The sequence below is a fragment of the Pipistrellus hanaki genome (assembly GCF_964339955.1).
Source record: "Pipistrellus hanaki genome assembly, chromosome: 21".
Taxonomy (NCBI): Eukaryota; Metazoa; Chordata; class Mammalia; order Chiroptera; family Vespertilionidae; genus Pipistrellus; species Pipistrellus hanaki.
In genome coordinates this window covers 7,049,213-7,072,681 of record NC_140523.1, presented here as the reverse complement: position 1 = coordinate 7,072,681, position 23,469 = coordinate 7,049,213, and the positions used below count along the sequence as shown (strand labels likewise).

The following is a 23,469-nucleotide window of genomic DNA, read 5'->3' as shown; positions in this document are numbered from 1 at the left end:
CCCGCGCTTCCCTCTCCCCACCCCGCTTTCCCGGCCCGTTAGGTGCTGGGGACCCGCTGGCCAACCTGCGGGGCCCTCCCTCCGGCCGCCTCCCGCCCGTTTTACCTGGAAGTCCCCCCAAAATCACTCCCCCAAAAATCACTCCCCCCAAAAATCACCCCCCAAAGCTGGAAGGCCCCCCAAATCACTCCTCCCTAAAGCTGGAAATCCCCCCAAAATCACTCCCCCCAAAGCTGGAAGCCCCCCCCAAAACCACTCCCCCCAAAATCACTCCCCCCAAAGCTGGAAGTCCCCCCAAAATCACTCCCCCCAAAATCACTCCCCCCCAAAATCACTCCCCCCAAAGCTGGAAGTCCCCCCAAAATCACTCCCCCCAAAATCACTCCCCCCAAAGCTGGAAGTCCCCCCAAAATCACTCCCCCCAAAATCACTCCCCCCAAAGCTGGAAGTCCCCCCCAAAAATCACCCCCCAAAGCTGGAAGTCCCCCCAAAAATCACCCCCCCAAAGCTGGAAGTCCCCCCATAATCACTCCCCCCAAAATCACTCCCCCCAAAATCACTCCCCCCAAAATCACTCCCCCCAAAATCACTCCCCCCAAAAAATCACCCCCCAAAGCTGTAAGTCCCCCCCAAATCACTACCCCCAAAATCACTCCCCCCAAAAATCACCACCCCAAAGCTGGAAGGCCCCCCAAAAATCACCCCCCCAAAGCTGGAAGTCCCCCCAAAACCACTCCGGAGGCCGCCCCGCCCGCGCACAGCCTTGGTCGCCCCTCTCCGCACCCTCCCGGCCCGAAGGAGGGGTGTTTTTTTGGGGGGGAGGGTAGTCACTCATATCAATATTTATTTTGAAATATTGTCCGATGAAAGTGTCCGCAGCCTCGGAGAGGCCCGCCCCGTCCGACCCGCCGGTTGGGGGGGACCCCTCCGCCCCGGTCCCCCCGCGCCCAGCACCCACCTGGCGCGGCGGCCGGTCCGGATCGGGGGCCGGGGGCCGGCTGGGCCCCGGGTGCGGCCCGGCAGCACCCTCCCCGCCGCCGGCAGCGGACGGGCCGCCTCCCCGGCCTCGGGGCGCGGGGCCGGGCCACCTGCCCGCCGGCAAGTGCAGGCGCCGGGGGTGGTCGGCGGAGGGGGGACCGGGTGGGGACCGGGATGGGGGGACCGGGGTGGGGACCGGGGTGGGGACCGGGATGGAGGGGCGGCCGGGCTCGCAGACGCGGCCGATCGGTGCAGGCGCCCCCGCCGCTTCCTGGAAGCCGCTCCCGCCGCCGGCCGCCGGGCGCGGGGCCAGAGCATCGCCGCCGGCGGAGCGGGAGAGGCGGCGGCCCGGGAGCCAGCCGGGCGCCCCGCCTCCGCCTCCGCCGGAGCCCCAGCGGAGATGCTGCTCCTTCCCCCCAAACCACCGGCCCCTCTGCTCCCCCAAACCCCCGGCCTCCACCCCATCTGCCCCCCCAAACCACCGGCCCCCGGCCCCTCCGCCCCCCAAAGCCCCGGCCCCCGGCCCCTCCGTCCCCCCAAACCACAGACCCTCAGCCCCTCCGCCCCCCAAACCACCGGCCCCCGGCCCCTCCGCCCCCCAAACCACCGGCCCCCAGCCCCTCCGTCCCCCAAACCACCGGCCCCCAGCCCCTCTGCTCCCCCAAATCCCCGGCCTCCACCCCATCTGCCCCCCCAAACCACCGGCCCCCGGCCCCTCCGCCCCCCAAACCACCGTCCTCCGGCCCCTCCGCCCCCCAAACCCCCGTCCTCCGGCCCCTCCGCCCCCCCAAACCACCGGCCCCCAGCCCCTCCGCCCCCCAAATCCCTGGCCTCCACCCCATCTGCCCCCCCAAACCACCGGCCCCCGGCCCCTCCGCCCCCCAAACCACCGTCCTCCGGCCCCTCCGCCCCCCAAACCCCCGTCCTCCGGCCCCTCCGCCCCCCCAAACCACCGGCCCCCAGCCCCTCCGCCCCCCAAACCCCCGGCCCCCAGCCCCTCCGCCCCCCAAACCCCCGGCCCCCGGCCCCTCCGTCCCCCAAACCACAGACCCTCAGCCCCTCCGCCCCCCAAACCACCGGCCCCCAGCCCCTCCGCCCCCCAAACCCCGGCCCCCAGCCCCTCCGCCCCCCAAACCACCGCCCCCCCCGCCCCTCTGCCCCCAAACCACCGGCCCTCAGCCCCTTCGCCCCCCAAACCCCCGGCCCCCAGCCCCTCCGTCCCCCAAACCACCGCCCCCCCCCCGCCCCTCTGCCCCCAAACCACCGGCCCTCAGCCCCTTCGCCCCCCAAACCCCCGGCCCCTCCGCCCCCCAAACCCCCGGCCCCTCCGTCCCCCAAACCCCCGGCCCCCGGCCCCTCCATCCCCCAAACCCCCGGCCCCCGGCCCCTCCGTCCCCCAAACCCCCGGCCCCCGGCCCCTCCGTCCCCCAAACCCCCGGCCCCCGGCCCCTCCGTCCCCCAAACCCCCGGCCCCCAGCCCCTCCAAACCACCCCCTAGCCCCTCCGGCCCCCAAACCACCGGCCCCCGGCCCCTCCAAACCACCCCCCAGCCCCCCAAACCCCCGGTCCCCGGCCCCTCCGCCCCCCAAACCACCGGCCCCCAGCCCCCCAAACCCCCGGTCCCCAGCCCCTCCGCCCCCCAAACCACCAGCCCCCGGCCCCTCCAAACCACCCCCCAGCCCCTCCGCCCCCCAAACCATCGGCCCCCAGCCCCTCCGCCCCCAAACCCCCGGCTCCACCCCCTCCGCCCCCCCCCCCCCCCCCCCGCTTGCTGCCCGGAACCACTGGCTCCATCCGCGCTCCTGCGCTCCGGGTCCAGGAGTGACCGGAGAGCCGGAGACCAGCGCCCCTGGCTGCCCTGGGCCGGGGAGGGCCGCCTCTGAGCCTCGAACCCGGAGCCGCCGCCGCGTTGGAGTTGGAGCTGAGCTGGGCTGTGTAACAGCTCCGCAGCTGCACCCCGGCATCGTGGGGGGCCCGTGCCTGTGATGTGGGGGTGGGAATGGTGGGGAGCGAACCAGACAACCGAGTGGTCCGGCCGATGGGGCAGAGACAGGGTGGCACCGTCTATGAGCGCCCATTCCAATCCCGCCCGCGGCAGCGTGGGGGGCACAGGTCACCCTGGCTGCCCCCTCCCTCCCCCACCATAGGCAGCTGCTTACTCTGGGGAGGACAGAGGCGGCATGGGACATAGGCAAAGCGTGCCAGGTGGGCAGTGCACAGGCAGTGCGGGCTGGGGGTTTGCAAAGGCCTGTGGGTTTGCAAAGGCCTGTGGGTATGCAAAGGCTGGGGGTTTGCAAAGGCCTGTGGGTTTGCAAAGGCCTGTGGGTATGCAAAGGCTGGGGGTTTGCAAAGGCTGGGGGCCCTGGTTTCTGCAACCATCTTGTGGTGTTTCCATGGTAACAGGCGGGGGGGGGGGGGGAGCAGGGGCTGCACCTCCAGGTGAGCTCCCAGGTCCCATTGCAACCCCCTGTGGTGGTCAGTGCACATCATAGCCATGGTCGACCAGTGGACTGTCTGCCCCCTGGTGGTCAGTGTCTGTCATAGCGAGCCATAGAGCATTCTTAGCATCTCATTAGCATATTACCCTTTGATTGTGTGAACAGACGACCGAATGCTTAGCATATTAGGCTTTTATTCTATAGGATTTTAATATATACACCGAGTGGCCGGATCACGATGACCAGCAGACGTTTGAGGGCATATTAGCTGTACGTCACATGGATCTGGAAGCCGAAGGCCTGTTTGCACACCTTTGCTGTCTGCGGTGACCGAGATAAAACGTCTCCAAATTCGCACAGGAATTCAAGGATCAGACGGCCGAGCGTTGGGAAAAAGTCATGGCCCAGTGGATACAGCGTCGGCCTGCGGACTGAAGGGTCCCGGGTTCGATTCCTGGTCAAGGGCATGTACCTTGGTTGCGGGCACATCCCCGGTAGGGGGTGTGCAGGAGGCACCTGGTCGATGATTCTCTCTCATCGATGTTTCTCACTCTCTGTCCCTCTCCCTTCCTCTCTGTAAAAAATCAATAAAATATATTTAAAAAAAAAAGAAAGAAAAAGAAAAGAGAAAAGCCAGGCCTGGCATGCCAAGGGGTCCGCTGCAGAAACCACATGAATATTCAAGGTGAAATGGAGAACTCAAAGGGACATTATGCTCTGAGTGGCGGCTGCGCTGAGCGGAGCTCCAGGCACTGCCCTCGGGAAGGCTGGGGCTCTGGAGCCCCTGTGACCTCAGGGCATCCCAGGTTCGATTCCGGTCAAAGGCATGGACCTTGGTGGCAGGCACATCCCTGATAGGGGGTGTGCAGGAGGCAGCTGATGGATGTTACTCTCTCATGGATGTTTCTAGCTCTCTATCCTTCTCCCTTCCTCTCTGTAAAAAAATCAATAAAATATATTTAAATAGCCGAAACTGGTTTGGCTGAGTGGATAGAGCATCGGCCTGCAGACTGAAAGGTCCCAGGTTCTATTCTGGTCAAGGGCATGTGCCTTGGTTGCGGGCACATCCCCAGTAGGGGGTGTGCAGGAGGCAAGCTGATCGATGATTCTCTCTCATTGTTGTTTCTAACTCTCTGTCTCTCTCTCTTCCTCTCTGTAAAAAAAATCAATTTTATATATATATATATATATATATATATATAATAAAGACCAACGCAGCGTCTGTCCACCTTGGTGACCCTGTGACCTTTCCCTCTAACAGAAGCAAGCCACTGTCCCCGGGGGTGGCTCCCCAGAGGCGGGGCAGAGGAAGGGAGAGGGAGAGAGAGAAACATCAAAGATGAAAGAGAATCCTAGACCAGCTGCCTCCTGCACGCCCCACACTGGGGATCGAGCTCGCAACCCGGGCGTGTGCCCTTGATCAGAATCGAACCCGGGACCCTTCAGTCAGCAGGCTGATGCTCTATCCACTGAGCCACACTGGCCAGGGTTTTTCTTTCCTTTTTTTAATTTTTGATTAAAGCCTCACGCTGCTCACTTCGGAAAAGTGAGTGTTGTCTGCCATCCTGTGTGTGTGCATGGGGACGTGTCTAACACTATTGACTAAGTGTAAGCCCGCGGGGACCCCGCACTCCCTGCGTGGGAACCGGGGGTCCGGGTCGCCCCCTTTCTCCGCGGGGAGACCCTGCGATCGGCCACGTCCTCCGCCCCCAGACCCTCCCTCCACCCCCCGCGCCGCGTGGGGTTTGAAAACGCCGCGTCCAAAGCCCCGGGCGCCGCTCATTGGCTGAGCCGCGGCGTATGCAAATAAGGCCCCTGGCACCGCCCCCCGTCCTCCCCCGCTCCATTGTTGCCTGGAGACCAGAGGGCGCCGCTCATTGGCCGAGCCGCGGCGTACGCAAATGAGGCCGCTGGTGCCGCCCCCGCTCCACTGTTGCCTGGAGACCGGAAGACGCCCAGCGGCAGGAAAGACCCGCCTAGGAAGCTGGGCCCCTGGACACACGAGCGGTGGTGCGGGCCGGGGGCGCCCTCCCCGCCTGGTCACGGCCACCCCCACGCCACGTGGGGGTTTGAAAACGCCGCGCCCAAAGCCCAGGATGCCGCTCATTGGCCGAGCCGCGGCGTATGCAAATGAGGCCGCTGGTGCCGCCCTCCTCGCTCCACGGTTGCCCCTGGAGCCCGGAGGGCGCCGCTCATTGGCCAAGCCGCGAAGTACGCAAATGAGGCCGCTGGCACCGCCCCTCCCTCCGATCCAAGGTTGCCTGGAGACCGGAGGACGCCCAGCGGCGGGAAAACCCGCCTAGGAAGCTGGGCCCCTGGACACACGAGCGGTGGTGCGGGGCCGGGGGCGCCCTCCCCGCCTGGTCACGGCCACCCCCACGCCACGTGGGGGTTTGAAAACGCCGCGCCCAAAGCCCAGGACGCCGCTCATTGGCCGAGCCGCGGCGTATGCAAATGAGGCCGCTGGCGCCGACCCCCCCCCCCCACGGTTGCCTGGAGACCGGAGGACGCCCAGCGGCGGGAAGACCCGCCTAGGAAGCTGGGCCGTTGGACACAGGGTCGGTGTGGGGCGCAGGGGCCGCGCTGCGCTTTGGGGTGAGCACAAGCTGAGATGCGCACGGCTGTGGGATGGTCCTGGGTGGGGAGACGGGCACCCCTTACCCGCGTTTTGGGACTTCACCTGGTCTCACTCACAGGCAACAGTGCCCCCCTCTGGCGCCATTGGGTAAGGGACGCTCCAAGAGATGCCTATGTGGGGAGCACACAGATCTAGGGACCCGGCTTGGAGGAAGAGGCCCCGGGCTGCTGGGTGGTTCCTTCTGTCCCTTTGCCATGCTCTGGGCGCCATCTGCCTGGAGTCCCGGGTTACTGCATCATTGTCTGATCAATATAATCAATATCCTGCTTGCTTCCCTGGAGCGCGGATCCCACTGTCACCTGCATGGAGAGCAACCATCTCCAGGCCTCGCTGGCGTGGCTCAGTGGATAGGGCTTGGGCCTGCAGACTGAAAGGTCCAGGGTTCGATTCCAGTGAAGGGCTCCCCAGGTTCTATTCTGGTCCAGGGCATGTGCCTTGGTTGCGGGCACATCCCCAGTAGGGGGTGTGCAGGAGGCAGCTGATCGATGATTCTCTCTCATTGATGTTTCTAGCTCTCTATCTCTCTCCCTTCCTCTCTGTAAAAAAAAAAAAAATAATAAAAAAATAAAAAATATACGTTTTTAAAAAAGACAAAAGTAAAAAACAATATGTTTTTAAGATAATTAAAATCAAAAGATGAAATGTCATTCATTTCAGCTGAGTTTTAGTGCCCCATGGCCGCTGATGAAGGACCCCACTCTTCTGCTCTGTCTGCTAATCCTGGGCTTCCTGTTATCGTACTGAGCTGCTGGCCCCTGTCAGTCCCTGTCTTTTGGCTTTTAGCTCCCTGTATGAAGCTGCAAGAGACACATTGGTCCTCTGCTTGTGTCTGTACCCAATATGCCCTCTTTGTTTTCCAATATGCCCTCATGTTTTCCAATATGCCCTCTTTGCCTGCCCTCTGGCTGTCAGTCTTAATGACTCAAGCATCTTTTTCCGACAGGGCTTTAGGTGGCCATGGTGCTGATTTTCCTTCAGGGAATAAGATGGGTGCTTTTTCCTGACCCAGAGTTGCTCCTCCACGTGTGTCCCAACATATTGCTCTGGCCTTGGTTGGTCAGAGATTTTTACACATATATACCAATGGGGTTGGCTTTGGCAACCTGGTTTTTATCAGTCTGACGAGAAGCCTGGTGCATGAAATTCATGCAAGGGGTGGAGGGGAGGGGTGTGTCCCTCAATCCAGCCTGCAACCTTTCCAATCTGGGACCCCTCAGGGGATGTCCGACTGCCATTTTATTTTAATTAATCTATTTTAAAAAATATATATTTTATTGATTTTTTTTTTTTTTTTTTTTTTTTTTACAGAGACGAAGGGAGAGAGATAGAAAGTCAGAAACATTGATGAGAGAGAAACATCGATCAGCCGACTCTTGCACACCCCCTACTGGGGATGTGCCTGCAACCAAGGAATTGAACCCGGGACCCTTGAATCCGCAGGCCGATACTTTATCCTAGGGGTGTCGAACTCAGTCAGAGAAGGGGCCAAAATCTAAAATCCAGCCTAAATCGCGGGCCGAATGGTTTACTGAACAGTCATAAACTGACAATGTCATAAACTGACAGCGGAGTGCAGTGATGACAGCGTGGTGCGGGCCACATTGCAAGGCCTGGCGGGCTGGATTTGGCCCGCGGGCCTTGTGTTTGACACATGTGCTTTATCCACTGATCCAAACCGGTTTTGGCCCGACTGCCCTTTTAAACGGGCATTCAGACATCCCTCTCACAACCCAGAACTGCTTGCTCCCAACTGCTCGCCTGCCTGCATTCCTGATTGCCCCCAACCACTTCTCCCTGCCAGCCTGATTGATGTCTAACCACTCCCCTGCAAACCTGTTTGCCCCCAACTCCCCTCCTCCGCCAGCCTGGTCACCCCAAACTGCCCTCCCCTGCAGGCTTGATCACCTCTAACTACGCTCCTCTGCAGGCCTGATCCCTCCCAACTGCCCTCCCCGGCTGGCAGGATCACCCACAGCTGCCCCCCCCCCCTCCTTGCTGGCCATCTTCTGTCCACATGGGGGCAGGATCTTTGATCACATGGGGGAAGCCATTTTGTGTGTTGGAGTGATGGTCAATCTGCATATCACTCTTTCATTAGATAGAATAGAGGCCTGGTGCATGGGAGTGGGCCAGCTGGTTTGCACTGAAGAGTGTCCAGGATCAGGGTGGGGGTTCCCTTGGGGCATGGGTGGACCTGGGCCAGGGGCCTGTGGCAATTTGCAGGCCGGTCATGCCCCCCAGCGACCCAAGCAGAGGCCCTGGTATCTGGGATTTATCATCTACAATAGAAACTTTATATCCTGGAGCAGAGGACAAACAGGCCAGGGCTGCAGTAGCTTGGCTTCTTCCATCGCTGGGGGCAATCCTAGCTTCCCGTTCTCTGTAGCTCTGTGGCTGCTGCCATTTCTGTTGGGATTTATGTATCTTCTATAATTGAAACTTTGTAGCCTTAAGCAGAGGCCTGGGCTGGCCAGGGTGTGCAGAAAGCTTGGCTTTCTCCACCACCAGGAAAAACCAAGCCTCCCTCCTGCTCTATCTCTGGCCACAGACATCTTCTTTGGGTTAATTTGCATAGTTGGTCCTGATTGGCTGATGGGCATCGCTTGAGGTTGTAGTGGAGTGATGGTTAATTTGCCTATTGCCTTTTTTTTTTTTTATTGTCCTTTTATTAGATAGGATTCCAAGAATAGAAGGACGGACCAGTTTCTCTTCCTATACAGGCACTGAAGGAACTTTGGGACTATTGCCTTTTTTTTTTTTTTTTTTTTTCCTGTTAAGCTCAAAATGCTGGATGTGACAGGAAGTATCTGCTTCCCTGAGCCTACTAGGATGGGATAGGTCTTCTGGGGAGAAATGGCCTCTTAGGTTTGGAAGATTGAGTATGTCACACTTCTAACAATATATCCCAAAAGTCAGAAACACCAGTCAGAAAGCATATACGCACCCCTATGTTCATAGCAGCACAATGGTAGTTATAAGAGCTACTGGAAACAGCATAAATGCCCATCAGCAGATGAGTCAATTAAAAACCCATGGTACATCTACACAACGAATATTATGCTGCTGTCAAAAAGAAGGACATCTTATTATTTGCAACAGCATGAAAGGACCAAGATAGCATTATGCTAAGGGAAATAAAGCCATCAGAGAAAGACTAATGTCACATGACCTCACTCATTTGTGCAATATAATGAACATAAACTGATGCACAAAAATAGAGCCAGTGTCATAGAAGCATTGAACCCGCCATCCAAACAAAGAGGGAAGGCACAGGAGAGGCGGGTGTCAAAGGTCAACCGAAGGACTTGTATGCTTGCATATGAGCATAACCAGTTGGCATAGACAGCAAAAGGGTGAGGGCATGTGCTTTTGGGTAGGAGCAGGTAGACAGAGGTCAATGGGAAGGGGGGAAGGAGACTTACGTAATAATTTAAAAAATAATTTAGAGGGGAAAAAAAAAAAAAAAAAAGGAATGCTCTTGGCTATGTCTCCCTGTCCTGCTTTCCTCATCAGGCACCTTAAGCCTGTGCCTCTCTCCCTGCTCCAAAGCCCCAGGTAAGTGCCTGCAATAGAAAAGTCCTGTGTTCTGGGTGTAGAGAATAAAAGCAAAGACAAAACCAAGCCAAAACAATGCAACTGCACTTTTGTCTCTCCCCAGCACCTTGCTGTTTGGCCCTCCTGTCATGGGGCAGCCTTTCCGTCCAGTTTCCCCAGCATCCACCTGCCCTGTGGCTTTTCCTTTACGCACTTGGACGTTACCCACCTCGTGAAGGGACACAGCTTTGGCGCAACACTGCTTTCTGCTCACCCTCTTGACCCATTGGCTTGCTGTCCCTTGAAAGTCCACTTCCCAGTTCTTGCCATTCTCCTGTGCCCTTCCTTGTTGTAAATGACTTGCTCAGCTGCATCTAATTTGTTAATACAAGTGGATGTTCTTTGAGTTAGTTGTTTTTTCAATCGGGCTCAGGACAAGATGCACAATACTACTGCCTAATCGGCCACCATTTATTTATTTTTTACCACTTTCTGATCCTTGCTGTTAAAAGCCACCAGAGTGATTTCCATACAGCTTGCAAATGCACATGGCATGCTCCCTGCAGGCTCCCATCTGAGTCTGCCAGCCCTTCACAGAGCTCTTCAGTGAAGTCCCCACTGACCAACGCTAGTTTCACCTTCCCCCATACTGCTGTCACCTGTCACGGTATCCTGGTCCTTTTTTGTGGACTGTCCTCCACTAGATGCCAGTTCCCAAGGACAGGGGACTCTGCCTTTACAGCATCTGAAACAGTTGGGCTCAACAGTATCCACAGCTTCCACCTTTATATGTGAGCATTATGCCCACCCATGGCTGCTGACCCTCCATCCAACCTGATTCAAGTTCTCATCCCTACAGCTTCCCTCAGCCCCCCCACTCCAAGAACCTGGCTGATGAGGTGGCAGAAACACATTCATAGGAACACTACCTCTCTGCCCCTCAACTGCACACCCTAGCAGCACACTATTCCCCATAATCCAGGAACTATCACCTCATTTCTGGTCTTCTATGCAAAGTAGAACCTTAGGGAGGGGTACACCAACCACATCTCATACTCAGAACATGGAATTATATTGAGACCAACTCTCTCCTCCTGGAAATGCTTGTATTGCAGTTGGTTCTCACCACTGAAAATATACAGCACCATCTCCTGTAGCATCCACACTATCTCCAGGACTGTCTGGGTAAGCTGAAGGGGAGAGGAGTGCTTTATTTTTGATAAAATCAAAGTGCAAAATAATCCTAAAAATGGAAAAGAGACTTAAACAACAGTGGGTCTCAGGGGTGTGAATGGGTTGTTGGAGGCAGGACTCTCTAAAGATGAACTGATTTTGGGGTCCAAATCACCAAGGGGCTTCTCCCAGATACAGAAGTGTGCTCATTTGCAGCAGGAAGGTGCCTAGGGGGTGGGGAGAAACAGTATGGATGGAGATAGATGAACCCCGGCCAATACATCTTAGACACAGAACCCAAATTCCCCCCAGGGCCCTGACTGGGCCTCCTCTCTTCCAAACCCTGGAAAGGACACAGTGTGCCCAGTTACAGTGGGAATGTCCCAGGCAAAGGCAGGAAAGAGTGAGGAAAGGTAGGCTGTGCAGGCAGAGGCCTCATCTCAGGGCACCAGAGTGAATGTTTGGATTATTTGGTAATCCTCATCTGAGGATATTTTGAGAGAGAGTGAGAGAGAAAGAGAAAGAGAGAGAGAGAGAGAGAGAGAGAGAGAGAGAGAGAGAGAGAGAGAGAGAGAGAGCGCGCAAGGGAAGGGGGAAAAGAGAGAGATATTGAGAGAGACATCAATATGTGAGAGAGGGGGAAAAAAAATCAGATGCCTCCTATATCCCCATATGTGCTGGGATCAAACATGAAAACTGGAACCCCAAATTCAAGCAATCTTTCTTTCAAGGCCTTGGGCAGCAATGCACTCAGTATAAGCCAATATTGGCCAAAGAGTCATTTTCTAGTATTATGCTGTCCCTCCTAAAGCACAGAAAGGTTGGAATTCAAATAATATCTGTTAACTCTATGATGATATATCATAATTTTGCTTGACAATCATCCCTAGAAGTGGAAATAACAAAACAAAACAAAAAAATTGAGGTACTAAAGAAAATCTTTACTAAAAATTCATAAAGCAGAAGAGAGTACAGTAAGCAATTTGCAGGTTGGTGAGGTAAAAAGTAAAACAATTCATAAAAGCATAATCCAATAAAAAATCTCTTCAGCTACAAATGTATCAGGTAGTAGATCTGGGCATGTCCTTGAATCCGCACTTGTACTGGAAACACATGAGGAATATAGTACACTGTATGATCCATTAAAAGGGCTTACGTTAAAAAAAAAAAAAAAAATAGATCCCAGTGACTTTCAGTGTTGTTATTTTAAGTGAATACAAATAAATATTCCTGCACATTTAACACTTCCCTCCAGTGTAAACTTTCAGATGTTTAATAAGACTTGATATACGGCTAAAAGACTTCCCACATTCAGTACACTCATATGGCTTCTCTCGTGTGGATTCTCAGATGTCGATTAAGGTGAGATTTAATGCTAAAAGACTTCCCACATTCAGTACACTCATATGGCTTCTCTCCAGTGTGAACTCTCTGGTGTTGACGGAGTGCACTTCTGTGACGGAAGGACTTCCCACATTCACTACATTCATGTGGCTTCTCTCCAGTGTGGACTCTCAGATGTTTAATAAGACAAGAATTTTGGCTAAAAGACTTCCCACATTCACTGCACTCATATGGCTTCTCTCCAGTGTGGATTCGCAGATGAACAATAAGACTAGATTTGTGGGTATAAGACTTCCCACATTCAATACACTCATATGGCTTCTCTCCAGTGTGAACTCTCTGGTGTTGACGGAGTGTACTTCCGTTACTGAAGGACTTCCCACATTCAGCACACTCATATGGCTTCTCTCCAGTGTGCACTCTCTGGTGTTGACAGAGTTTACTTCGGTTACTGAAGGACTTCCCACATTCAGCACACTCATATGGCTTCTCTCCAGTGTGGATTCGCAGATGAACAATAAGGTAACATTTATGGCTAAAAGACTTCCCACATTCAATACACTCATATGGCTTCTCTCCAGTGTGAACATTCTGGTGTGTAACTAACGCTTTTCTTCGACTGAAGGACTTCCCACATTCAGCACACTCATATGGCTTCTCTTCAGTGTGAACACTCAGATGATTAATAAGGTATTGTTTTTGCCTAAAAGACTTCCCACATTCAGAACACTCATATGGCTTCTCTTTAGTGTGGACACTCAGATGATCAATAAGGTGGTGTTTTTGCCTAAAAGACTTCCCACATTCAGAACACTCATATGGCTTCTCTTTATTGTGGATACTCAGATGCTTAGTAAGGTGTTGTTTTTGCCTAAAAGACTTCCCACATTCAGAACACTCATATGGCTTCTCCAGAGTGTGAATTCTCTGGTGTTTAATGAGTCCACTTCTTACACTGAAGGACTTCCCACATTCAGTACACTCATATAGCTTCTCTCCAGTGTGAACAGTCTGGTGTGTAATTAAACTACTTCTTCGACTGAAGGACCTCCCACATTCAGTACACTCATATGGCTTCACTCCAGTGTGAACACTCTGGTGTCTAATTAATATTATTCTTTGTTTGAAGGACTTCCCACATTCAGTACACTCATATGGCCTCTCTCCAGTGTGAACTCTACGGTGTTTAAGGAGTGAACTGCTGTCACTAAAAGACTTACCACATTCGGTACACTTATATGGCTTCTTTCCAGTGTGAACTCTCTGATGTGTAATGAGTGCACTTCCATAACTGAAGGACTTCCCACATTCACTACACACATGTGGCTTCTCTCCAGTGTGAACTCTGAGGTGTTCAGTGAGGTGAGCTCTTAGACGGAAGGACTTCCCACATTCACTACACTCATACATCTCTTCTCCAGGATGAAAACTCTTAGGTCCAATGAGGTTAAAATATCGTCTAAATACTTTCCTACATTTCTTACACTCATAAATCACTTCTCCAGAAAATTCACCTTGACATCGAACAACTTCCCTGATGTGGCTGACAGCATTTTCACAGTAATCCCACTGGTGATGACTTTTACAATCAAGAAATTCCTGTGAAATCTCACTGCCACAGGGTAGCTCCTCGGTGTTGAGAATGGCCTGGTGCTGCGGAAGCTCTGAGTTGTATAGCAAATCTTCCCCAAAATCCCTGCTAGTTGAAGGCACCACTGAGTAGAAGTTGTACCTGCTCACATAGGATGCCCTGTCCATAGCTTGTTTCCAAGCCTCCTCTCCACATTCTTTCCTCTGCTGCTGGTGAGGATTTACACTGAAATGGAAGTCTCCAACATATGCATCACTACAGAAGGTTTTCTCCTCAAAGTATGTTGAATGTGAACTAGTTAGGTGCAAAATATATTGTAACACAAAGAAACACCGCTTACACAAAAGGGTTCTTTGGGTGGCTGGAGCTGACTTAGAAGCCCTGTCCTGTGACTTTCCTTGTATAGATACACTATGATCAGAACAGGCCTCCTCATCATCCATTTTATGCTGACAACCTGAAAAGTGAAAAATGGTGAGAAAATGAATGTTGATTGTGTGACAGGGGGAAGTGTCATTGCAAAAGTGTGTTACACATCACACGTTGATTTCATGAAATTGGTGAAAATAAAACATGTGCAGGAAGGATGAATAAGAGACTCTTGTGACTTTTTTGGGCTGATGAAGATCCCAAGACAGGGAGACCTCAACAGAAGTATGATACAAACATGGGAAGCACCACATGGATTAGAATATGGATTCCAGCTCATCCTTTAACTAACAACATTCACCATGGCTTATCTGCTGGGGACCAGGAGAGCTGTGCGAGAGGTTGGTTCCATCCTACCCAAACTAAAACTCAATAAAGGAGTAGCTGGTTTTGAAAACTACTTAGCACGTATGTAAGTGCACCTCATAACACATGTGCAAGTCAATGTTGCGGAGGCACCAGTGCAGAGGAAGAGGTGATGAAGTAGTGAGCAGTCAGCCCTGGGCCTGAGCAACACAGCTTGCTATAGTATTCAGAGAAGAAAATATTACAACATTTGAATGGGGGCCTTACAAGAACAGCCCATGGTTCATGTTGGTTAAAACCGTAACATGGCAGAAGCTGCCACAAAGAACCCTTACCTGAGAAAGAGTGCAGAAGTTGAAGCCATGCATATAGACACTGTCAGCTTCCCATTAAGGGAAAGTGCAAACTGGGACCCGCTAAGCTCACTGCAAGACGCCTGACTCCCTACCACTTAATGTACTTTTTGAGATAACAGGTGTTATGGATGATCGTGGAGTCCTTTGCTCAGGCTGGCAGCCACAGCACATTTGACAGGACAGTGGGGGAAATTAGCAGAGGCAATGTTCTGGCTGTGGTAGAGAAAGCTATGCCTGAGGAATAAAGGAAGAGAGGACATCACCTCAGGACACTGGGACAACATGGAGGTCTTACCTACAGATGATACAAGTGCAAACACTTCCAGCATCACATTGCAGTACAGACGTCTCTGAGCCTCATCAAGGAGCCCCCATTCCTCCTGAGAGAAGGTAATGGCCACATCCTCAAAGTTCACAGCCTGTCATAATGGGGACAGTACAGCTCATGACCAGAGTCACTCCCGATATTATAAGTCTATCCTACTACCCACCCTCCAATCCCATCTGCTCTTTTCACTCTTCACATATGAGAAAATACAGGGCCTTCATTCCATGAAAGCCACTGTCTTCTTATATTCCTGCTGATATTTTTCTTCCAACAAAAATTAAGGCAGTTGAGTAGATAGAAGATACCTGAGCTCTGGCCCTCCCACCACACTGCCTCCTATCAATAGACTGGGTGTCAAAAGCATAGGTTAGTTAAGGATATTGGCCATAAAGACAGTGGGAGTGATTTGATACTGTTCTCTCACGAAATAGCATTCTAGTCCCTCAGATTGTTCCCCTAAGACACCAAAAACATGGCATCACACGTCACCCTCTGGACCCCAATCCCAATGTGGTGAGGCCATTGCTTTGTACTACCAGCTGCACATAGTTCCTTGAACCACACTCATCTCACACAGCTTCCTTCCCAGAGGCACTACTTGAAAGGAAATGCAAATATGCCTTGTTGTGGATAAATTATTTCCTAATCACTTTCTTTTCCAAAATTATAGTTCACCACCTCCAAAATCCAGTTCTCTCTTACCCATCTTCCTTACCCATGCCAGTGGAGATTTGCAAGGCTGGGTAACACTGATGAATGCTATCTCATTCCATTCAATCAGTGCGTCAAACCAGCAACAAAAGGCAGGTGGTTAGTTAAATGACACCTAAGCTCTTAACCTAGAATTTAGCACCCGAGCACTTCTCTTTACAGGCAATTACACAGCAGTTCACCTTATTGTTACATCCAGGAACCACCAGAAATAGACTCTTCCTTCAGTCACTCTCATGTCAATGTCATGGTGCTGTGGCCATGAATTCACATTCCCTCTCTGAGCGCACATCACTCTTTCTACCACACCTCTCTCACACCTGCACTTCCACAGCCCCAGCACCCATCAGCATCTCCTGGTCTTTTACTTATTACTCTGCATGTGTGACCAGAGGATGGTTACCATATTCAATCAGGATCAGGCACTGCCCACACTCTGATAGTCCACACTCACAGACACAGCCTTGATTCCTGCTATGTATGCCTCTCTCCATGACTGTTTATTTCCTTCAACCTCAACTATTAAGAACAACAATCAGCCGAAACCGGTTTGGCTCAGTGGTAGAGCGTTGGTCTGCAGACTGAAGGGTCCCAGGTTCGATTCCGGTCAAGGGCATGTACTGTACATTGGTTGCGGGCACATCCCCGGTAGGGGGTGTGCAAGAGGCAGCTGGTTGATGTTTCTCTCTCATCGACGTTTCTAGCTCTCTATCCCTCTTTCCTCCTCTCTGTAAAAAATCAATAAAATACATTAAAAAACAACAACAACAAAAAAAAACAACAACAAAAAAACAACAACAATCAGATCTCAGATATACAGAGCCCACCTCCCCTGATGCTGCACTTGATGTCCCTTCACTAGTCACATCCAACATCACTCACTTAACCTTCACTCAAGTCCCAGCCCTGAAGGTCCTCTCACAGATGACCACTCAAGTCTTCTAGCTAATCCACAGCACTGACTGCAACTCCCCAGAGCCAGGCCACACCAAGAGTCACAAGAAAATCCTGGTGAAAGTTTAGAAAAGTTGATATGTACCAGCCTTAATCCCATCTTGGTTAAATTACTCTTTGACCTCCACTAATCTCAAATCCACTCATCTTTTAACGGCTTTGGCCATGCTAAACGATTATCTGTTCCCCACACTCTACATGACAATTTCTGTCCCTGTGTTGTGTTGTGACACCCACTTCCCACAAACAGTGGCCCAAGGAAAAAAAGCTAGTCCTCAGGCTCTCACCGTGCCTTCTGAACTACTACTCCCATTACCAACCTGACCATGATTCCCTGTATTACAGTGATATACTGTCCTAGATGATGTATCTCATTTTGTTGAGCATAGACCCATGCACTGGTATGAGGTCACATGCCTGGTTTGTGGGCTGGATCCACAGTAGGTATTTGCAGGTGGTGTTACTTCCAGACTTCCTGATCCCCAAGGACCACCAGGGAGCTGAGTCTGATGCAATAAACAAAAGAGCCTTTTCCATGCTAGCATGGGCTCTGTCCCATTCATGCCGACAGCATGGGGGAAGAGAGACCCAACTTCGACAGGTCAAGGGGTTTTATAAGGGTGGTGATGTCACTGCTTTGGCTGACCCCGATTTGGTTGGGTGAGGGTTAGGGTCCAGTTACAAAATGGAGGACAGCTCCGCCCTGCCCCACAGGACAAAATGGAGTCAGGAGTTAGCCTCGTCCCACCCTGCCCTCTCAGTGGCAAAAAATACCTATTTTTTGCTCATCCCTGTGGCTCTGTCTCTTGTAGAGAGCAGTTGGGAAAGGCAGTGGACATTCTTTTAATTCTTATCAGCTGAGCCAGAGGGCACTGGCAGAATCCTGTTATCAGTACTGATTTCTTGTCTTTATCCTTGTGCTTGGAATGAGAAACAAATAGGACCTTTACTTACCCAGATCTTGATAAGCTAAATCTCCAAAAAAAAAAAAAGAGGAGCTTACCCAGATCTTGATGAATAGGATCTGGGCACACCCAAAACTCCTTTTGACCTTAACCTCCACTTAGGAAACCAATAAATATGCTGTGTTGTCTGTGGTGAAGATGACTGCCTCTACATCAGTCTCTCTCCCTCAGTCCCCTCCCCCCAAATTCTTTCTACATCTAAAATCAATAAAAATATATATGTATTTTTATAGACATACCCTGCAGGTTCCTGATTCAGCTCACTCTTTACTCCAAGCCTTAGCACATTCTGGAACCTATGTCTGGAGGACCTCACACTCACACCGGTTGTCAGAAACAAGGTCCACATCATGAAGCCCGACCCCTGGCCTTAGGATTCTGGGCTCAGTGTCTGTTCAAAGTCCCCAAGTCCAAGGGCTACAACAGTGGCTGACAGTCCCAACTCTACTATCTCAGGGGCCACAAGTGTGTAAGGCCCTGAAATAAGTTCCACAAACCCATACACTAAGGTGACCAGATTTTAACATTGGTAAAGCGGGACACCATTGACTGGGAGGGTGGAGAGAGGGGTTCTTGATGAAAAATTTGGTCTATATGGAGCCACAAAATTTTTCATAGAATGCAAAAATAGTATTGTAATATATATTTTTAAATTTCAACATAAGTATAATTTACAAATAGAATAAATAAAAAAATTATGTACAGTATTATTTTATTCCTTGGCATATTTCTCATTTGAGTGAATTATTTTTAGTAGATTGCTGTTGTTGTTTAAAAGGTCATGAAAATTTTCACAAGAATTTGTTAAATTATATTTCACACATAAAGTGGCTTTCAAAGTCTCAACACTTAATTGTCATGTAAGCTGTAAGTGTCACTTTCAAGGCCAGCGCTAGACTTTTTGCTGCCACAAATGTTGTGGGGTTGAACCCTGGGTTCAAAATAAGACCAGCGGCCAAGACGCTCAGTGGATAGAGCATCAGCCTGTGGACTGAAGGGTCCCGGGTTCGATTCCAGTCAAGGGTATGTACCTTGGCTGTGGGCACATCCCCAGTGGGGGTGATGCAAGGAAACTGATTGATGATTCTCTCTCATCGATGTTTCTAACTCTCTATCCCTCTCTCTTTCTCTCTGTAAAAAATCAATAAAATATATATTTAAAAAAAAATAAATAAGACCACCAGAGGCTGGTGATTGATCAAAAAAAAGCAGGCAAGGATTTATTGAAAAATTGGCCAGGTGGAGTCCACAGGATCCACTGATCCAGGTGTAGGCAAGTCTTTTTTAAAGGTTCAAATCACAGGAATTTCCCTTTGTTCTAAATTCTAAAGGCTGGGAACATTGGAATGTGGCCCTATCTTGCCGATGATACAAAAGCAGAACTCAGAGGTTAATCTCTAAAGGTTATCTATAGTTTCTACCCCTGAAGCTACTGAGTCAGTGGGAATCAATCCCCTGTTAACTACCCTATTGTTTAAGCAAGTAAGCAAAGGTGGAAGTTAGAACAGTAGGGTTAAAATTCAAACAGCAGTTTTTACCCAAGTATGGTTGCTACCATATTTCTACAATAAAATATAAATAATACGGGTACTGTCTGCTAAATTCAAGAAAACTTATGTAATTATGAAATAAATTACTTACCTAAATTATCTGAATAGCTGATTTGTAATGACATCACACGTGTTTAACTAGCTTACTAGCACCCAGTATGATGTGTACTGTCCGAGAGACGGTCACAAAATGTTTTCATCGTTTCGGACTTTGATAAGCAGTTCTCAACAATTATTTGTTATGTTTAAAGTTTAACATTAGAAAATTAACAAAAATGATATAAAACTCATATTCTGGCTCAATAGCCACACGGCCGCCGAAAACCGTCTATTCCCTTCCCGTCTCCCACCGTTCCCTAGCTTGTCGTGCATTCTTCCTAAAAATCGGGGCTTTTTAAAAATGCCCTGGGACTCGGGACTCGAGACACATTGTTAGAAATTGGGAGGTCTGGTTACCTTACCATACACCTAACAGATTCCACATTTATAGGATTTTGTGGAGAGAAAATGGTCTGTTGGGAGCCTGGCAACCAGCAGGCTCTATGGGCTCAGGCTGCTCAGTGCCCTGCCCAGCCCTGAGGCCAGGTGCCCTCCAGGTGCCTGTGTGATCTCGGTGCTCAGTCCTCAGTGCTCACTCTTCCAGTTCCCTTATCATTTACAGGACTGCCCCTTCCTGTCCACAACCGCTGGCCTGTGACTTCTAGTCTGTTCTTCCTCTGAGCAATGTCAGGAGAAGTTAGAATCCTGCCTCAGAGCCGAAACCGGTGTGGCTAAGTGGATAGAGCCTGTGGATTGAAAGGTGCCGGGTCAAGGGCATGTACCCCAATAGGGGATGTGCAGGAGGCAGCTGGTCAATGTTTCTCTCTCATCGATGCTTCTAACTCTCTATCCCTCTCTCTTCCTCTGTAAAAAAAAAAAAAAAAAAAAAAAAAAAAAAATCAATAAAATATATTTTAAAAAAAAAGTATCCTACCTCAGAAAATGTCCCTTTTTTTTTTTCTTTCACAACCATCTAAGGCTCCAGCGTTCTGAGAATGGAAGTAAAACTCCTCGTGCAAAAACCACACCTCATCTCATTGTTGCCTTTACACTAACCTGACCATTGTAAAGGGACGCGGGACGAATTGTTTAAATATCGGGACCGTCCCGCCAAAAGCGGGACGTCTGGGCACCTCACTTTACACCCCAAACAGGCCCGGGTTCCCGATCCTCCCCGCTCAGCCCCACCACCTCCTCCTCACACGGTGGCTCTGCCGCCCTCCACCCTCCTCCCCGTCACCCCCGCGCCCCCAGGAGGGACTCACCATCCTGAGCGCGGGGCCCGGGGCGGCGGGACCGGGGAGGCCGCGCCCCAGGCGGGAGGGCCCCGGGGGGTCAGGCTGCGGGGACGCTGGGAGCGGAGAGGAGCCGGGGGGCGCGGAGACGCCGATCTCCACGGGCTGTGGGGGCTCCCGGCGCCTCAGACACGCCCCGCCCCACAGGCAGCGGCCCCCAAAGGCCTCGTCCTGCGCCCGACTGGCGCCCTGAAGCCTCGGACTCTGTGGACAAAGACCTAAGAAGTTAAAATGACCGCCTAGAGGAGGAAGGCGGAAGTCCAGCCCTAACCGGATGCGCAGGCACCAAAATGCCCTTTAGCTCCGCCCACACGAGTGCACGGCCTTCTGGGTAATGTAGTTTTCTCAGTAGTGGAGCAGAGTTGGCAACCCAACCAAAGAGTTAGGTCAATACAAGTGTTGGGGCAGAGTGAATGATGGCTGGGGAGGGACAAGGTGCGTCCAGAGGGTTGGCTAACTGCAAACGAGGGGCAGATCTCCTAGGGGGAGAGGGTAGAAGGACTACAAGAGATTCACCAAGGATATATACACAGGGGGGAAATTGAACACATTCATAATACTATCAACAATGTAAACTACACGTATTTATTTTATTTTCTATTTAAAAAAATATATTTTTTTAATTTTACACAGAGAGGAAGGAAGATAGATAGAGAGCTAGAAACATCGATAACAGAGATACATCGACAAGCTCCCTCCTGCACATTCCCCCCAGATTTGTGACTGCAACCAATGTACATGCCCTTGACCAGAATCAAAACTGGGACCCTTGAGTCCACAGACCGACGCTCTATCCACTGAACCAAACCGGTTTCGGTGGTATTATTATTATTATTATTAATTTTAATAATGAAGCCCAGCTGGTGTGTCTCAATGGTTGAGCATTGACCTATGAACCAGAAAGTTGTTCTTTTCCTAGTCAGGGCACAACATGGGTTGCAGACTCAATCCCCAGTGTAGGGGTGGAGTAGTGCTGGAGGCAGCTAATCAGTGATTCTCTCTCATCATTGATTTTTCTTTTTATCTCTCCCTCTCCCTTACACTCTATAAAATCAATGAAAAAACTTAATAATGTACACATATACATGTGGGAACCCCTTTCACATCACACCCGGTTCAGGGTTCTGGTTCAGGGTTTGAGTTCTGGAGAAGGGCCGCACACAAACGAAAGAGACTAGAAGAATTTTACTTTTGAGATATGGGGGACCATATAGGAGCCCACCTCTCGTGGGAGAACTACTCACTGTTCTGGCCCTGCTATTCCTTTTATTGAGGCTATGAGGAAAACATTTATAGGCCCTTAAGTCCTCTTTGCTAATGAGGAACTAGATACCCCGGAGAGGGCTCGGGGTCGTTTGGGACGTCTAATTCCTGGAGAGCAGGTCTCTCCCTTACCCATGGGATATCTCGGCTAACAGGTAATAGAGAAAGGTGCCTGGGCTGTTCTGAGCATCACTCCTGGACCTGCTATTCGCTACCAGGCCTTACTCCTCTCCTTTGCCCCTGAGCAGCCCCAATGTAGGCTGGCACCATGTGGTCGCCTTTGGACTGGGGCCCATCAAGTAGGTCAGGCTCTACTACTGACTGTGATGTTGGCTGCAGCCAGTGATAGGCTTTGACCAATGAAATGTGGGAGTCGAGCCTGTCACTTTAACACAAGAGTCTGAAACAAGGGAGATGGGCCGCCCTCTCTGTCCATCTCTGATAACACCCAGCAGGAACCTACATGTTGGCTGCGCCTTTATCCTGATTCCAGCAGAACCAGGGTGTTTACATGCTATGAACAAGAAAGATACCTTCTGTACTCTAAGCCACTGAAGTTTTGGGGTTGCCCATTACCAACAATACCATCTAGCCAAATGGAAATGCATCTCCGAATCTACCGTGTAGGAGGCAGCAGAGCCTAAAATTAGTAGCCAGAGCAAGGTGGTTAGAGACACATGGGTTTGACTTCTAGCCATGCCTTTATTTACTCTACAATCAAGCAATTACTTTTGAGACTCTGTCCTTGGATTCCCTCCCCATCATATAGATTGTGAAACCATCTCAGATTGCTAAAAGGATTAAATGAAATAATAATATATGCAAAGCATTGAATCCAGGCTATGCAACTATAGTAAACATTCAGTAACTCTTAGCTCCTTAACATCACAATGTGTACTGACTACAGACATGCAGACAATATGGAAAATGTCAACATGTTGGCCTAAATATTCTTTTAAATTTTCTTTGTAAACCAGTAAGATAGGATTACATATATTCTCTAATAGCCTGCTTTTACTCTTAATAATGTGCTATTTTGATGTAAAAAAAAATGAGCCAAGCTGAAGTTTTGAGACTCTGTTTATTGAGCATATTCCCATGCACAGAAAGGGCACCTGCTGTTGTTATGGGCTGTAGTCCATTAGGGGGTAATGTCCAGGAAGCCACTCTATATTTATATCCTTCTACTCTCTATAAAATCAATTAAAACATCTTTACATATATTTACCTATTTAGATTTGTAGTCTTTTATGAAATTATATTTAATTGATTTTTTTTTTTACAGAGAAGAAGGAAGAGAGATAGAGAGTCAGAATCATCGATGAGAGAAAAACATCAAGCAGCTACTTCCTGCACACACTCCACTGGGGATGTGCCCGCAACCAAGATACATGCCCTTGGCTGGAATCGAACCTGGGACCATTCAGTCTGCAGGCCGACGCTCTATCCACTAAGCCAACCCTGTCTTAGCTAGATTTGTAGTCTTAAGGAATAATTGAAATAATTCTTTTCACCTGAGGGAGCAGAATCTGTAATAATGTACCCAAAGAGGAATTCAGTTTTGTAGATAACACTTT

General features: G+C 50.8%; 2 protein-coding genes across 5 annotated transcripts in view; both read right to left on the bottom strand.

Annotated features, from left to right (window-relative positions):
* ADAMTSL3 (ADAMTS like 3) overlaps positions 1-1,315 on the bottom strand; it is a 68,823-nt gene extending 67,508 nt beyond the window's left edge. For all 4 annotated transcript variants that reach the window (XM_084868999.1, XM_084869000.1, XM_084869002.1 and 1 more), the window contains exon 1: positions 959-1,315. In XM_084868999.1, coding sequence (XP_084725125.1) covers positions 959-1,296 — 338 coding nt within the window. In that variant the 5' untranslated portion in view covers positions 1,297-1,315. The remainder of the gene's footprint in view (positions 1-958) is intronic.
* A 10,375-nt stretch (positions 1,316-11,690) lies between these two features.
* LOC311614289 (uncharacterized protein) lies at positions 11,691-20,878 on the bottom strand. The gene is made up of 3 exons (XM_084868976.1): positions 20,600-20,878; positions 15,083-15,206; positions 11,691-14,153 (listed from the first exon to the last, which is right to left on the bottom strand). The coding sequence occupies exons 1-3, from the start codon at positions 20,600-20,602 to the stop codon at positions 12,082-12,084; spliced, it is 2,199 nt and encodes a 732-aa protein (XP_084725102.1). The 5' UTR covers positions 20,603-20,878; the 3' UTR covers positions 11,691-12,081.
* Positions 20,879-23,469: the final 2,591 nt, after the last annotated feature.